At 32.2% G+C, this 17,444-nt stretch overlaps 1 protein-coding gene across 1 annotated transcript; it reads left to right on the forward strand.

Annotated features, from left to right (window-relative positions):
- Positions 13,719-15,739, forward strand: LOC105177063 (LRR receptor-like serine/threonine-protein kinase FLS2). The gene is made up of 5 exons (XM_011100085.1): positions 13,719-13,940; positions 13,997-14,135; positions 14,206-14,764; positions 14,959-15,112; positions 15,230-15,739. Exons 1-5 carry the CDS (start codon positions 13,719-13,721, stop codon positions 15,737-15,739), a joined length of 1,584 nt encoding a protein of 527 aa, XP_011098387.1.

A 17,444-nucleotide genomic window follows, 5' to 3' on the forward strand; every position in this document is an offset into this window, starting at 1 on the left:
AAAAAAATTAAAAATTATAAAAAAATCAAACGGGGTGGATGAATTTTTTTTTAAAAAATTATAAAATAATTATTCACTTAATTCCTAAAAAAATTAAAAAAATAAAAAAATAAATAAAATTATAATTTTTAATCTACAAAGGCATTTTGGTCAGAGCCATAAAAAATAAATGAAAACCTAACGGATTGAGCTAATTGTTAGACGACTGTTAAAATTAGTAGGGTATTTGTAATTTTTCAATCAACGAGTGAGTATTTGTAATTATGCCAAATCTCAAGAGATGTTGTTGTAATTTACCCTTTTAACCATGACAAATTATCATGATTAAAAGTAAAAAATAGTGGCGGATACTAATTAGCCACAATAATTTAACGTCTACTAACCGTTGTTTCTATAAGCGACGTTGACATATTTGTTACAACTAAAAATAGTGACAATTTTTTTGGTTATATGTAAAATTATAATGAATATTAATTAGTCTTAGTTAAATATAAGTTTTCGCATCGATTTATTTAATTATAATAAATAGTATTAATTTATTATAATTTTATCATAATAATTAATAATGTAGTAAATGATCATTATTTTATTTTATTTTATTTTTTGATTGTGATAGTAAATATAGTTTACTACACATGGGCTTCTGGCGATCAAAACTATATAATATCCCCATGGCCAATTAAAAATAGCAATTTACATTCCTCCTGGGTTTCAAGAAGAGACAGTGATGAAATCCTGTAAGAGTTATGACAGTACTGCATCAGAATTTCATAGTTTGTTGTTTTCTTCGTGTCCCTTTTCTAGATGCTTGCACGTGGCCTCTTCACAACACTATAATACTATATATATATATATATATATATATATTAATATAATTAATTATATCTAAAAAAATTAAAATTTTCGATGTGAATTTTCCTCAATTTTTTCCTGTTTATATGAACAAGAGGGTTTTCTTCTCCAATTCAGAAGAGGTTTATGAATATTCAGAATTTTTCTTCAATATTTTTAAGTTCATCTTGAAAGTCGGATTTTTTCAAATTATCCTTTTGATTGAAAGGATTCCTTCTCTTTAGAAAATATTATTTTAAGTTTTTTTTTTCTTCTAAATTAAGACTATTAATCTCTAAAAATATATCCTCCTAAAAAATAAAAATTATGCTTGTACCTCCTTTTAGAATTCTTCATTTATAATCGCACCCCTTTTCATTAGTGTTTGGACGAAAAATTATGACATCAATAAAAAATTTATATAAATTTTTAATTTTACCATTTGTTGAAATGTGTGTGCATTGTGTCAGTGTGCTGTGCCATTGTGTTTGTGGATTGTGTGTGCGTTTGTATGTGCATGAATGGGTAATCAACATTTTTCGCCCAAACTCTTATGAAATGAGTATAGTTGTAAACGAATAAATCTCGGAAGAGGTGCAATTGTAATTTTCAAAATCATAATTTTGTATTTGTAGAGAATATCTAAGTATATATAATTAATTAATCCATATATTTAGACTGAAAATAAAGAAACTCATGTACATAGTAGAAGGATGAAATGAGAATTTTACCCTCGGCATAACTTCTCATTGAATGAAATTAAGTCTTAGATAGAGAATTTTTGAGAGAAAGTAGGTAAGGTGTTGTCCAATCAATTAATAGTAACTTGGTGTAAAAAATAATATTTTGGGTATTTATAGTCGTGTTCAAAATTATATATGTGGTAGGGTATATGTATTTCTTGTACGGCTTATATATAAAATTACTTTTTTGCTCTTGTAAATAAATATGTAATACCAATATATACATCATATAACCCTCCACTCTAGGATGAAATATCTAGACCAGGGTGAGCTCGAAGCACATACGCCTAGTTGGGCTCGAGGATGCCAGCTGAGCCTTGTCTAGTAGCGTTGAGCTGGGCGCTCGGCTGCTGAAGTCCAGCTTGGGTCCGTGCCTCGAGCTTGAGGGTGGTGGACCTTAGGTTCGAGTGTAACGGCTACTGCCCTATGTGCTTTTGGGAGGGGGTGCACAATGTTGCACCCCATGGGTTTCGTACCCAAGTTAAAAGGGTGGAAAGTGGAGAGCTGAATCACTCCATCACCAAGTATTTTGTATTAATTTTTATTCTCACTCTCTAGCTGTTAGAGGTTATTCATCGTTATTTAATAACTTTACGCCGAATTCTCTCATGTGTTTTGAGGGATTTGACGTCATCTTCAAGAGATGATACTCCCCTGTCAATCGCAACAACCCTCCACACCCTTACCGTCAAGGGCAGTTGAAGATCCTTACCCGTCCCTAGTCGTAGCCCCTTCGAGATGTAGCCCTTTCTCCCCCGCAACTCTTAGCCAAAGCACTTCCAGTAGGCGTTAAAGTATCGAATCTTTTTTAATACGATGGAATGGGGGACCCACAAGAAAACTTAGACAAATTTTATGCTAAAATTGATTGGTACGACTTGAGTGATGCCACCTACTGTAAGGTCTTTTGCACTATGCTCGCCAGGCGTGCTCTGGAGTGGTTCAACCAGTTGCCTGCTGGAACTATCTCCAGCTTCAAGCAATTGACCCAACATTTCATGCACCACTTCTCCATGAATAAGAAAGTCCCAAAAACGGCCACATATTTGTTCACCATCCGTCAGAGAGAAAACGAGTCGCTAAGAGATTATGTTCAAAGCTTTGTAGTGGCAGTGCACAAGGTGCCGAATGTCAATCATGAGTTGTTGGCCAATATTATACAAAGTTTGCTAATAGGAAGATTCAGAGAATTTATAGCCGGAAAACCCTCTAGCTTTGTCCATACGATCACATAAATATATTAGAATCGAGGAGTCTAAATTTTCGGACACTTCCCTTAGTGTCAAAAGGAAGGGAAAAAAGGAGGAGAAAGAGCCAAAGAAGGAAGAACGCAAACACTTAGCTCCGATAGGATTCACATACTACACCCTCCTAAATGTACCTAGAAGTGAAATACTAGTTGTGGCGGAGCAATAAGGATTGATCAACCAATGGCCGAGAAAGATGAAAGATAATCCAAAAGGCTCAAGTCCGAATAATATTGTCGCTTCCACCGTGACATGGGGCATACAACCGAGAAATATCGTCACCTCCAAAATGAGATAGAGAAATGGATCCAGTGGGGACACTTGAAAGAATAAGTCAACCACCATCCACAAGGACGCCGATTTGACTGTGGGTCGACCTCGCCACCTCGAGAGCTAACATGAAATCCAACTCCTCATGGCGATAATCTTTCCACAGATGATGTTGTTATGATTTTAGTAGAAGGATGAAATGAAATTTTACCCTCAACACAATTGTTCACAGGGTAAAATTTGGTCTTAGAGATTTTTCAAAGAGAAAGTATATAATGTGTTGTTCAATTAATTAATAGTAACTTGGTAAAAAAATAATATTTTGGGTATTTATAGTGGTGTTGGAATTATATAGTGTGATAGGGTATATATAATTTTGTATGGCTTAAATATATAAAATTATTTTTTTGCCTTCATATGTTTGGCTTTGGACCTTTTGTTAAAGCTGCCTAATCTAATATTAAATAATTGTTCCCTTGAAATAGTTTAACGACTATCGTGTTGTGGGGATGCTGAGATTTGGGTGAATATAATATATCTACGAGTTCACACTATTAAAACTTGAAAACACGACTTCTTAATCATTTGAAGTTGGGGAGAGAATTAATGGGAAGTTGTGGACTTTTAAGTGAAAATCCATACAAGTGATGGAAACTTATGATTAATTTGGTTGACTTTTTTTAGTCAAATCACAATTTTTGAACCTTCCTTCAATCTATCAAATATATTTCTATTTTTAATGCATTATTCGGATCGAGATCATAGTCAAATTAGCTGATAATGTGATCCGCTTGATTTCAACAAGAACACAAATTTGTTAGGTTCGTTGGATGATTCTCAACAATATATAGTACTTTAAACTTTAAGTTAGATTGAGTATTAAAAGAATTAGATAGCCGAATTAGATCTCAATAAAAGTCTTACATTACATATCTTTTATCACTAATGAGCGTATCCAATATGTCAACAAGTGAACGGATCCATTTGGCTTAATTTGGACTGTCCCTAGAAGAAATGATCAAAGGTTGGAATAACGAGTCTCCGAGTTAGATGGGTAGAGTACAATCAGATCTGGATAAGAATGGACAGAGATACGGATCTCTGTCCTGTTAAGGAGTTCTATATTTCCATTCATGATTACAACATTCAGTATAGTCAAACTTAGATACTAATCCAATATATCGATGTTTCTAAATCAACGAACATATTCAAAAGAAACAATGAAACAAGGCACTACTGTTAAAATTAGACTACATATTTATGGGATTCGAATCCATAACCCTCTTGATCGTGAAGTCCCAACCTTGTCACTCGAATAAGGGTTCATTGACAACTGCAAACACATCTAATGAGCGAAAAACATATTTATTTATTTTTATATTTTTTTTCAGTTAATGTAATAATTATATTTTTTCAATAAATTAAGAATATTATAACAGCAAAGTCATCACCTGTCAATGTCAAAAGAAAGGAGTTTCGAGAAATTGAAATATATTTTATATGAATTAACTGTATTTTGATAATTATATTGTTACATTTTTATTTTTTTAAATTAACAAAAAGGGAATGCTTTTTTTTTCGGTAATTATATATTTATATTAATATTTTAATAAATTAAGCAATTGAACAATACATCGATTTGATCAATACATTACATTGAGTCCGAATGGATTGGATCCGAAATAATGGGTTCAAAACAGGTCAGGACGCAAATGTGTTGGATCTGGCCCGTTACTTATCCTAAAAAGTATCAAACTCAAACCAATCAAAACTAGTGGGTTGAGCTGGAATCATGGATTTCCATCCGTATTGCTACCCCTAATCACTACAAACAAAGTACAATAAACTTACGGAAAGTAAACGAATATTCATACATCCGGTATAACTTGAATACATGATCTCAAATTTATTTATGTGACCTTAACCGTAATCAATAGGTTAAGACATCATTTATAAATATATATATATATATATTTCTATTAAATTAAAGAGTCAACCAAGCAATTTCCACTTATCTATAGTTTTTTAATAAATAGAAAAAAGATCATTTTCTTTTGTTTTTGAGAAAGAGAAGAGAGAGAACGGCGTACACTCAAGTAATTGGTATGACTTTGGGTGCTTGTTTGTTGCCGGCATGTTCTTATGAAAGTGAGATTTTGTTTTTTAATAATAAAATGCAATTTTTTATATCTTTAAATATATTTTTAAGTTAAAAAATAAATTCAATGTATCGATATTTTTAAATCAATAATTATATTCAAAGAAAAAAATCGATAACTATAGAAGTAGATAGTATACCACTAAAAAGAAATACGATTTTTCAGTATGGTTAAAAATAAAGGGTTATGATGGATAGCAATTGATCACGACTGTGCGTGTTGTTTTACAAGTAAAGCCAACATATTTGTTTCAGCTAAAAACTGTGGCAAATATTTTTGTCATAGCTAAAAACACAGCAGATGTTGCGCACCGATTTTATCTGATCCTGATCGAAGTATATAGTATTGATTTGTTGAAAATCTGTCAATTGTAAGGGGCTCTTCTCAAATATGTCTGATCATAAATACCTTCTGTTAAAATATTATATTTTTTTAAATAATAAAAGATATTTATAATTATAATAAATTTAAAAAGTTTGATGTAATTTATCTATTATTAAATGTTGTTGGAAGATTGTAGAACTTGTTTACAAGGGTGTTAAATAAACTTAAATAATAGTTAGAAACAATATCCCACACATAAGGCGGGATTCGAACCCATGACACATCTGAATAGAAACAACATCCCATACAAAAAATAGGAATCGAATCTGTGACCTATAAAGTTATAAAACCTCAATTTCACAAATTACAAAAAACCCGTTGGAGCCATTATTCAAGAAGGGTAAGCCTATGAAGTAGACTAATGTAGCCCAAGTCCACCTATGGTGGAGGCCTAGACAGAAAGCCCAGTTTGGTAAGAAACGAAATCAAACAGCATGCTTAGGCTATAGAGTACTTTTTGTACTAGTTTCCATTTATGTGACCAGAATAAAAGTATCAGTAAAAATTAAGAATGTTTGAAAATAAAAATAAAAAGAATTAAAATTGAAGTATTTAAGTTAAAAAGAAGTAATTTAATGTTTTCGATTTTTACTAATAAGCTATCTAAAGGGGTAAGGAGTTGCTAACAATTTTTAATTTAAATCAATTTAATTTAAACAGTTTAAAAGTAGATGCAACAACTCAAAAGCACTCTTTTAATAATAAGTTGATAAAATGTTTATTTTAAATAATGGCAAAAACCCCATTTTTGTTTAATTTACTGATCTAGTTTTAATTTCTTATTCTTCTTACCATATATTTTAAAATCTACCCTTATTTTATTTTTTTTTGTCTTTCTTTGGTACACAAGGGTAGGGGTGGAGTGTTCAACAAAATCATCGGGTTTTTTCAATCGGTCAACCTAACCCAAACCGCATTGCAATTAGTGGGCTAAGGATGATTGGGTTGGTTTGATTTTGGACTAGTAAAAAAAAACTGTATTTAACAATTGGTTTTATGTTTAAATAGGTCCCATAAATCACGTTTGACTGTTAAGATGATGATGATGATGATAATAATAATAATAATAATAATAATAATAATAATAATGATAATGATAATAATAATAATAGTAATAGTAGTAGTAGTAGTAATAAGATACTAGAAAACTACATATGTTACTTTTGATAATACATAAACTAATATTCAAGACAATAATAACAATTATGTTATTTTTATTGGTATTGCATAATATATATATATATATATGTATAAATATGTAAACGAGATGAATTAATGAATTTTTCGTTATTGGTAATTTTCTAGATTCTTTATGCTGTTGATAATTAAAAGAACTTGAAATAGGTGATATCATGATTCTTTTTATAATATATTTTCATAATTATTTTATTTTATTTCAAATAATGTTATTTAATATTTATATATTATTATGATTGGTTTCTTATATAATTTGATTTGAAATAATAACTTATTCACAATTATATGCATAAAAGATTGATAAAGTTTTTTTTTATATTTATTAGTATTCTTCTAAAACATATAACCATGTATAATATTTATTTTTTACACATTGTAATTGATATATCATATTTGTATATTTTTGCTAATTATTACTACAGAAAATGTATTTATTATGATAAAATAGTTGTAACAAAAGCATAAGTTGTCACGAATTACTAATATAATTATACATGTAGTTGACTCGATACTGAAGACCTTAAAAACTGCCGCAACCCGTCGCAACTCAATTAGACTACAAATTGCAATTTTGATGATTGTCGGATTGGATTTGTGCTGTACATTAAGTTATGCCAAAAAATTATCTAAATTAGCCCATACACTCCTAGGTGGGGCTAGATGAGCCGATGCACGCTTTGTACCATATCCAAATCCATATCCAGTAAATACATATTGAACAACTTTTGAAGGGATGTTATATTTGAAGGTGATTGTTTATTGATTATTAGGAGATTTCAAAATTCTTTAATTCAAATTAAGTTCGATTGAATCAAGTCAATTATACAATAAGTGTGGTACATTTGTCATATAATTGGTCACTTTTTTTGAATTGTACATCAATCACACTGCAAGTATATCGCACTTTTCGTATAATTGGGGTGTAAGAATAGTTGACCAAAAAACTAATTTGATTGACTATTTTCTATTTGTCAATCTTTATCAAGATAATATTGTAATGATAAATACAACAAGGGTTCATCAAACTGGCATTGTATTTTATTGTGCTTACTATACAAGTTGAATGGTGTTTTAATGTCACAACAAAGTACCTATAGACGAAAAGGTTAAATTCGTGGAGTTGGGTTGCGCATAGGTTTGACAACTATGAACTTAACTTCTAAGGGTCGTTTTGATATATTTTAAGTTGAGGACCTCGACACGGGGCATCGAGTGTCCCATGAAGACTTGCGCTAATTATTGTAGCCGTATTTTGTAGGCAGGAGACGTAATGATGAATACAACAAGAGTTCATCAAACTGGTATTGTCTTTTGTTGTGTTTACTACACACGTTGAACGCTGTTTCAATACCACAACAAAATGTCTACAGATCGAAAGGTTAAACTGTGGAGTTGGGCTGTGCATAGGTTTGGTAGCTATGAACCCAACTTTTAAGGGTTGTTTTGAAATGTTCCAAGTCGAGGACCTTGAGACGGGGCATCGAGTGTCCTATGAAGATTTACACTAAGTATTGCAGTCATATTTTTTTGGTAGGAGACGTAGGTCGTCTATGAAATTTTAATGGATTGGTTGGCAAAGTAGTCAACTAATTGACCTGACTCACGGGGATTGTCATATGGAAGTCTTAAGGACTTAGTCGGTATGAGTGGAATTCTCTGTTTCTAGATTACGAAATTAGTTCTTGGACTTGAGAAATCATGTTAGTCATGTGCATAGAAAGATGGTACGATACAGTGAACGGTGGCTGTGTTGTGAGGCATGATCATCATAATCCTTGTCCAGTACAGTCGAAGTATGTAGCGAGAACAATGAATTTTAAGATTGAATATGTCCCCTATCAGTATTTTGAAAAAAGTATCTCCTATATGCTCCGAGACCCATTTAAGCCTTGAAAATTTGTGACCACAGTGGCTGAATGAATGGGATAGGTTTTCCGTGTCAATTAGTAGGGTAAATGAGGACTTGAGTTAGAAACATTGTCGAAGTTTGTTTTCGGATGTGGATGCATAATCTCCTCCAAATTTTGTGGAGCAAATTACGTATCGTCTTGAAATTTGGTATCAAGCCTTGAAGATTTTATGCTGAGAAAGATGTAGAACATTTGCGGTCACAATGCTTCGTTGTTCTGAGAGCTTTTGGACTTTGGTCATTTGATTTGTTTTGACTTCTTGTCTTATATGTTGTATGTAGTATGGAGGAATGTTGTATGTCCTCTGAATTTGTGGAATGTGTATATCTTCCTTCAACTTGAGTGTTGGATAGTCCTTTTTATAGGTGTGAGTAGGGCTATACAAATACCTTTTTAAAATTACAAATACCCTAACAAATACCCCTACAATGGGCTGTCATAAAAGTATTTATTAGGATGTTTATAATGTCAAAAGAATATTTATAATTTTTCAAATAATAAGTAGATATTTATAATTAGTGATAATTATATTTTCCTCCCTTGAAGTTTCGTGTAATTACACATAGACCCTCTGTAGTTTGAGAAATACATTTAGCACTCCTGAAGTTTGTTTCCGTATAATAAATAAGTCCCTCCATTAGTCTATTCACTGAATTTGTTGATATATAAACAAAAAACTGAATGAAAATTGATATTTATCATCGATTGACTGATTACTAACTCATTGGAAGTCAAGCAATTTTTTTCGACTAAACTACCCTTATAATTTTGAAGGTATACCTCCTCATATAAGTTAATGCGTGAAGACCTATGATGGTAATTTGATCATAAAAAGATTTATTTGACATGCAATAAATTATTAATAACTCAATCATGGGTTAATATAGATTTTTTCTAATTTTTTTTGTTAATATCAGCAAATTTGGTGAATTTTGACTAATAAATAGACTTATTTGTTAGACAGAAGCAAACTTTAGGGGGTGCTAGATGTAATTTCTCGAATCATGAAAAATTTACGTATAATTACATCAAACCTCATAGGAGAAGAGTATAATTATTCCTTATAATTATAACAAATTTGAGACCGTTGTAATTTACCTTTTTTTATTATCATTCTTAAAAGCAAAATTTTAAAAGTTTACTAAAATCTCGTGCCAGCTCAACCCTTTCAATAATAGAAGACATTACATGAGTGCCATAAATTGTGAATGAGCCAATTAGGGACAATTAATTAGATAAATAGTTAAGTAGAACGGCTAGTCTACAGTCTACTATACATATAGCCGTTTGAGCAATTATGAGCAAAATCCACTCATTGCCAGTAATTCCCACAAGGATTATCAGACCGTTGGCATTAATAATAATTAAAAAATCTACCAAAGCAGCAAACCAACTTCGGCCAGCACCACTCTTTTTCTTACTTTGATGTAATCAATGTAACCCTTTTGGCCTGCACTTTGTGTATTTATATAAACAGCCAACCCGTCTGTAATAACACACACAACACACACACACACACACACTGTTTCACAGTCTTTCACACACACACAGAACTGAAGTGTATACGAAGATGAGGAAGGTTTGGTCGCTGAGAGGAGTGAGCAAAGAATGGTGGGCATTGAAGGGATTGAAGACAAAGAGGATGAGTTTTCAAGTATGGATAGTGGATGATGTAATTTTCAAGATTGTTTATGTGGTTGAAGCCATTGTTCTTATCTCCACCCTCTGCTTCTTCTACCTTTGTTGTGGCTGTCACATCTAATTCTTTATGTCTTCTTTCATTCTCTGTATATGTTAGGCCTCTTCGGATCAAATCTTTTATTCCAAATTTTATTACATTTTTTATTTCATTTTATATATATAAGTTCACGACATTTGAATAAATATAATTTTTTGCTATGATCGATATAAAAAAATCATAGTGGATATAATTAAATTAACTATGATCCTGCAGCAGCATTAGCGATTATTTCTGCAAGTGAGTTAAAATATTAGTCATAGCTAAAACTTATGTAAATACTGTGGCCATCGCTACAAATTATAGCAAATAAAAATTTAAGTTTTCGCTTTAATTTTATTTGACAGTAAAAATAATATTGATTTACCACGATTTTTAAGTCGTGATCATTTATTATGTGCGAAAAATATAATTTTTTTTAAATAAAATTAAATCATGTAATTTTCATAAACAAAGTGTGTGTATATATATATATATATATTAGTATTCTGTGATAATTTATACTTTTGTTTCAATTATTTTGTATAATAAATGCATTTTTTTGTAGTGATAATTAGCAAAGTTATAAATTATGAGATATCAATTACAATGTGTGACAAATGAACACTTGCACATGATTATATATTATAATAGAAACATACAAATAAATATAAAAACTTACCAATTCTTTTATGTTATGAATAAGAATACGAAAAAAGTCGTTATTTTGAATTAAGTTGTATAAGAAGCTGATCATAATAATATATAAATGTTAAACAAATATTATGTGAAATAAAATAAGATGATTATAAAAATATATTATAACAAGATAATGGTATCATTTATTTCAAGTTCTTGCATCTATCAACGACAAAAAAATATAAAAAAAAATTGATAACCAAGAATTAATTAACTATTTGATCTTATTTACATTATTATACATATATATATATATATTATACAATAACAAAAAAATATTCTAATTGTTATTATTGTCTTCAATATTAGTTTATGTATTATCAAAATTTTTGTATTACATGAAAAGTTTTAGTATATTATTGTAGTTGTTGTTCTTATAATTATTTTTACTTTCGCATTTGAACACGGTTTATGCTATTTATGTAAACAGAAAACAAACTTGATGCCAAAATACAGTTTTTTTTTTTTTTTTAATAGCCCAAAATTAACCCACCCCACCCCTTAACTCGCTAATTGCGATGTGATTTGTGTTGGGTCGATGAATTGTGATAACCTAATAATTTTGTTGAACAACCCTATAGTTTATATTAAGAGCTTACTTTTACTTTCACATTAAAGTGTCTGTGCGTGTGTGTGTTTTTTTTAATTTTATTTTGACTGATCATAAAATTTAGGGAAAAAAATTGAAATTTGTAAACTTTTATTTATTGTTATATTATTGATATTGAAAGTTATTAATTCAGTTGAATAGATAATTATTTCAGGTGAAGTTTTATTTTAGATAATAAATTTTGGTTTGAGATATATATAAAACAATTGTATATCTACATATGTGTATATAATACAAAAGTGTGAAATTTTTTCCATGCTTTATATTTCTTTCTTTTTTGTGATGAACATATCCTTTTCATGCAATAATGTATTATAAATTTATATGTACAAATAAATAATTTTATAGATAGTTTTTATAATAATTATTGTTAATTACTTAGTTGAATTGAGATAGAATTTTAATAAAATTAAGTCATAATAAAGAGTTTTATTCATATTCCACAGACAAGCACTATTCCATAATTGAAACTTTGAAAAAGCTTCCCTTTAAAAGAAAAAGAAGCAATAGGCAAGACAATTTCTCACTAATTCTTTGTTATCATAGTAATTTAGATTAACAGTATTTGTAATATTAATTTTATTTTTACTATATGATTGGCTGAGTCATGTTAACGTAATATTAATTATGTCGTACTGAAAAGGGATTATTTATTAAAAGACAAAAAACCCTTCATTAAGGATAAAAAGGGTATTTTTGCTGAGGATCCGCGTACAAAAGTGCGGGTCGGGTCGCTGGAACCTGCCCCGTGGATCGACCCGTCGGGCAGAACAATAGCACGCCGTAGGATTAGTAGACGAGAGCACAAGATTGTGATACGTGGCTGTGTCTACAGTGTCTAATACTGACCCTATAAATACCCAAGATCTGATTCCATAAGAGGTACTGGCATTTAATGCACTCGACCATCTTAGATTCAGATCGCATATTTTTGTCTCGACCACCAACTAACTTGGGCATAGGAGAGTTTTCGTCGGGGACGAACCCAACTAGCCTAATTTATTTGTCTTGTCCTCAAGCCCCATTCATAGATTCGGGAGATGACGTGACCTAGTCGAATTCACTGGTTAGATTACACATTCGGAGCCGAATCACGTACCTAGGATCTAGTTAATTATTGAGATACTTAAAGAAGGTGGTTTTGTCAAAAGAATTAAACAATAGAAAAAGTAACATTTTTGGTAAAATATTTGTGTAGATAGATGTATATTGATTTATCTTCTTTACTTTCAACTTGAAAGCTGAATCTTGATAATGTTGCAAGTATTTTACCAGAATCTTAATGGAGATTAAGAAAAAACAATTGATTTGATATAATTTAAATTTCTAATAAATAATAGTAGAAAAATAGGAGTAATTTGAGATTTTTAATTTCTTTTTTACCTTTTTTGTGATGCATGCCTGGTAAACTACAAAAAAATTATTTTATTGGGACACGAATATTTGGGACTACTAACATCTGTTTAAAAAATAATTCCAAATTGGGATGATTTTGGGACGATTTCAGACAAATTTATAATGGCAGATTTTGTGCCTGTATGTACGGTCCCAAAATAAAAAGTTCATCACAAAATACGAAAAATGAGCACCAGTGCCAAACCTTCTAAAATACAGTCTCAATCTTTTGGTGGGTAATAATTTGATGAAATTTGGGAAGACCTGTTCGCCGTCCCAATTTTTGGATGATATTTAGGGCGACTTAATATTTATTTGGGATGGTTAGCTAGGGTGTAAATAAGTTGAGCTCGACCTTTTCTGGCAAGTTCGAGCTCGATTTTGAGTTTTCTGGCTCGAGCTGATTTTTTTTTTATTATTATTATTAGATTAAATTATGTGAATCACCAAATTTTTACATAAATTTATAAGTAATAAAGAAAACTACATAATGTATATTATATTATAGATATACCAAAACAGATTGCAAGACTAGGCTTCACATCAGGAACCTGCAATGGCTTTCTCGACTGTCTTAAAGTACTTAGACTTGACAGGAGTAAACATTAGTGAAGCAACTACCTGGTTGCAAGTGAAGAACAATCTTCCTTCTCTGGTTGATCTACACTTATCCAGGTGCGGTCTAAGGCTCATCACTTCTGTTGATTTTGTTAATTTCACGTCTCTTCGTGTTCTTGATCTTTCTGGCAACAATTTCAACTCCTTTCTACCTTATTGGGTTCAAAAATCTTGGCAATTTGGTGCACTTTAAGTGATTGTGGGCTTTATAATCAGTTTTCAACCACCTTGCAAAATATGACAAGACTCAGATATCTCAACTTGTCTTCCAATAATTTCAATTCCACCGTCCCCAACTGGTTCACCAGATTTAGAAATCTAGAGGTTTTGAGTATTGAAGACAATCTTGTTAGAGGTGAACTCCCAAGTTCAATAGGCGATTTGACATCTTTGGTGACTCTTGACTTGTCTCAAAAATCAACTAGAGGGAATGTTGCCAGAATCTCTCGGCAAGCTTTGCAGGCTCGAAGAAATTTATTTGTCTAGAAACAGGTTTTCGGGAGACATACAACAGGCTTTTACAGGATGCATCTCAAGAAGCTTGCCATTCTTGTACTTAGGATCAAATAAGTTTTCTGGTCAGATACCGAAGAATCTTGGAGAACTGTCCAAATTACAAGAACGAGACCTTGTTGATAACAATTTTTCCGGGCCATTGCCTGTAAGCCTTGGACAACTTCAAGAGTTAGAATACCTGGTGATATCCCTTAATTTGTTAGAAGGATCTGTGTCTGAAGCACACTTCAGAAACCTGTCAAGATTGAAGATACTTCGGGCTAATGGAAACAAGTTGATTTTCAAACCAAGCAGAAACTGGTCTCCCCCTTTTCAACTCAGAGGCTTATCTCTGAGAACATGGCAGCTGGGGCTAAAGTTCCCCATTTGGATTAAACATATGAGACATCTGAACTATTTGAGCCTCGCAAGAATGGGAATAGTAGATGCCGTTCCAGCTTGGTTCTGGACTTCAACCTCCCAACTGAGGTACCTAAATCTCTCTGGGAATCTAATCCATGGAAGAATTCCAAGTTTACTACATTTTGGTGCTGATTGGAACGTAGCGATTGACCTGAAGTGCAATCTCATCAGCGGTCCATTACCGCCCGTTTTTTCCAATATATCAATGCTAGATCTCTCCACAATAATATTTCAGGATCTATGCATCATTTCCTCTGCAGCAACAATGCCTGGCACAAAAACATGCTGGAAATCCTGAATCTTCGCAGCAATAGTTTGTCTGGAGAAATTCCAGATTGTTGGATGACATGGCCGTTGATAAGGGTTCTAAGATTAGATGCAAATAGGCTGACAGGAAAAATGCTGAGCTCCATCGTATTCTTGACTAGACTCCAATCACTGCATTTGCATCGCAACAAACTCTCTGGAGATATGCCATTCTCTTTACAGAAATGTGCTGATTTGATGGTCCTAGATTTTGGCCGTAATTAGTTGACAGGACGTATACCAGAATGGATAAATCGGCTTTCCAATTTGGTCGTCTTCAATCTTCGCCTAAATGAGTTTCAAGGCAATATTCCGCCTAAACTGTGCCATCTTAGTTCTCTTCAGACACTAGACATGGCAGGAAACAATCTGTCCGGAAGAATACCAAGATGCTTCAACAATTTCAGCATGATGGCAGGAAAGCAGCGTCCAACTGATCAAATATACTACTCAACAGAAGATACGTTTGGTGGAGTTCCTGATAGTCAATTTCTAGTGCTGAAAGGAAGATTTAACGAGTACAGTAACATTCTTCAGTTTGTGTTGACCTTGGATCTCTCAGACAACAGCTTATCTGGATCGATCCCTGTCGAAGTAACAAGGATTGTCCAAGTTCAGGCACTGAATCTCTCTAGAAATTCTTTAACTGGAAGCATTCCGGACAGCATTGGTGGCATGGTACTGCTCGAATCACTCAATGTTTCCAGGAATCAGCTCTCTGGTGAAATCCCATAAAGCATTTCAGGGCTGACATTTCTCAGTCACTTGAACTTGTCCTATAACAACTTGACGGGACGGATCCCATTAGGCACTGAAATCCAAGGTTTTGATCCATCCGTCTTCATTGGAAACCAGCTCTGCGGACCTCCCATGTCAAAAGATTGTAATGATATTAGGGAAACAACTAATATTGAATACAATGATGAGAGAAATAGATCTTTACTAGGAGAGCGATTCGGATTATTCCTAAGTGCGGCGCTCGGATATGTATTTGGTCTTTGGGCAGTTCTAGGCCCTTTGTCCCTGAGCATGTCGTGGTTCCTGACAAGCATAGGGAATTATATTTACTATGTATGGTTCAAATTCTTGCAAAGGTAAAGGAAAAATTACACACATCTCCACTGAATGTTTTTGTGGCTGCTGCAGTATATCTCATTGCACCAATCCATTAGATAAATTTAAACACTACATGTACAAAGGATTGAACTAGAATTGGGCAGGGGCCGCGCGAACGCAGGCCCCCTCTACCACAAATTATGACGTAGGCTCGACCACTTGGGCCGACCTTAGGCGGGCGCCCCTCCCAAGTGCAATGAAGGTCGCCAACCTAGGCCATGGGCCTTGTTGATCACCCATCGACCCCGTCCAGGTAAGTATGGAGCTTAGACCACCTCATTCTCCTCATATTCCCTGCTCGCCCCTCCTCAATACATTTCCATTTCGATGTGGGACATTCCACTCCAGTACACTTCAACACATTGATCACAACAAGCGGTTCAATATGAAATTATTTTAATTTATGAGTAGTTTCTTATTGCTTCAACATGGGCTAAATATAAATACATGACCTACTATTAAATTTTCTCAATTCAACTTTGAAAGTTAGTAATTTTACCTAATATTGACATGACCAACGGCTCGTCATTTCTTTTTGTTGTGAATTTGCAGCAAAGTATCGACATATCATAATACTTATTAGAATATTTTGACTATTTACAGGCTGGAAGCCTAATATCCATAATGAGAAGATGACATTGATTTCAAATCATACTATTAATATACTTCATTAAGGAGATAATACGAAAATAATCACGAAAATAGTCCCTTTTTTCTCAAGAAAATATATATTAATTTATCAAATCCATCTCAAATAAGGCGATAGTGTTGATTTATTATTGAGGTTAGGAAACTTGGATTAGAAGAGTTATGCTAACTCATAATTACAACTAGTGGAAAGCGCACGTTCGATATGCATGAAACTATAATAATATTTTATTAAACTATTGATTTATTATAAAATATAATTAATTAAAATAAAATAGAGAGAATAAATGGATGAAAGAAAATCCATATATATGTAAAAAAAAATAAAATTATGGATGCGTGGGATAATAAGTGGGAAGAAATAGTAATTATTCAATATATAAAATTAAAAAACAAAATAAATAAATAAATTTTAAAATAAAATAAAAATGAGATACCAAAAAACAAATAAACTCAAAAATCACACTTTTCATTATATATAGTATAGATTCAACAACATGCTATCAATAGTTACCCTAACAAGAGATGCTCTCATCCATTCAATTCAATGTGAAGACCATGATTCACAAAATGTACCACAAATTTTTCTGAATTTGGGCATATTCTACGGATGCTCAGAACTTCCTTACATGTTCTACTCTACCATCTATATAAAGTACCATTCCACAATGTACAA

This window comes from Sesamum indicum, linkage group LG14 (genome assembly GCF_000512975.1).
Source record: "Sesamum indicum cultivar Zhongzhi No. 13 linkage group LG14, S_indicum_v1.0, whole genome shotgun sequence".
In the NCBI taxonomy this organism is placed as follows: domain Eukaryota; kingdom Viridiplantae; phylum Streptophyta; class Magnoliopsida; order Lamiales; family Pedaliaceae; genus Sesamum; species Sesamum indicum.

Excerpts from the sequence above, each read along its gene's own strand:
- LOC105177063 (XM_011100085.1), top strand. The coding sequence starts at position 13,719 with ATGGCTTTCTCGACTGTCTTAAAGTACTTAGACTTGACAGGAGTAAAC. Across the intron at positions 14,136-14,205 it reads TGAAGACAATCTTGTTAGAG|AGGGAATGTTGCCAGAATCT; the intron begins GTGAACTCCCAA and ends AAAATCAACTAG. Across the intron at positions 15,113-15,229 it reads GAAAAATGCTGAGCTCCATC|TTGACAGGACGTATACCAGA; the intron begins GTATTCTTGACT and ends GGCCGTAATTAG.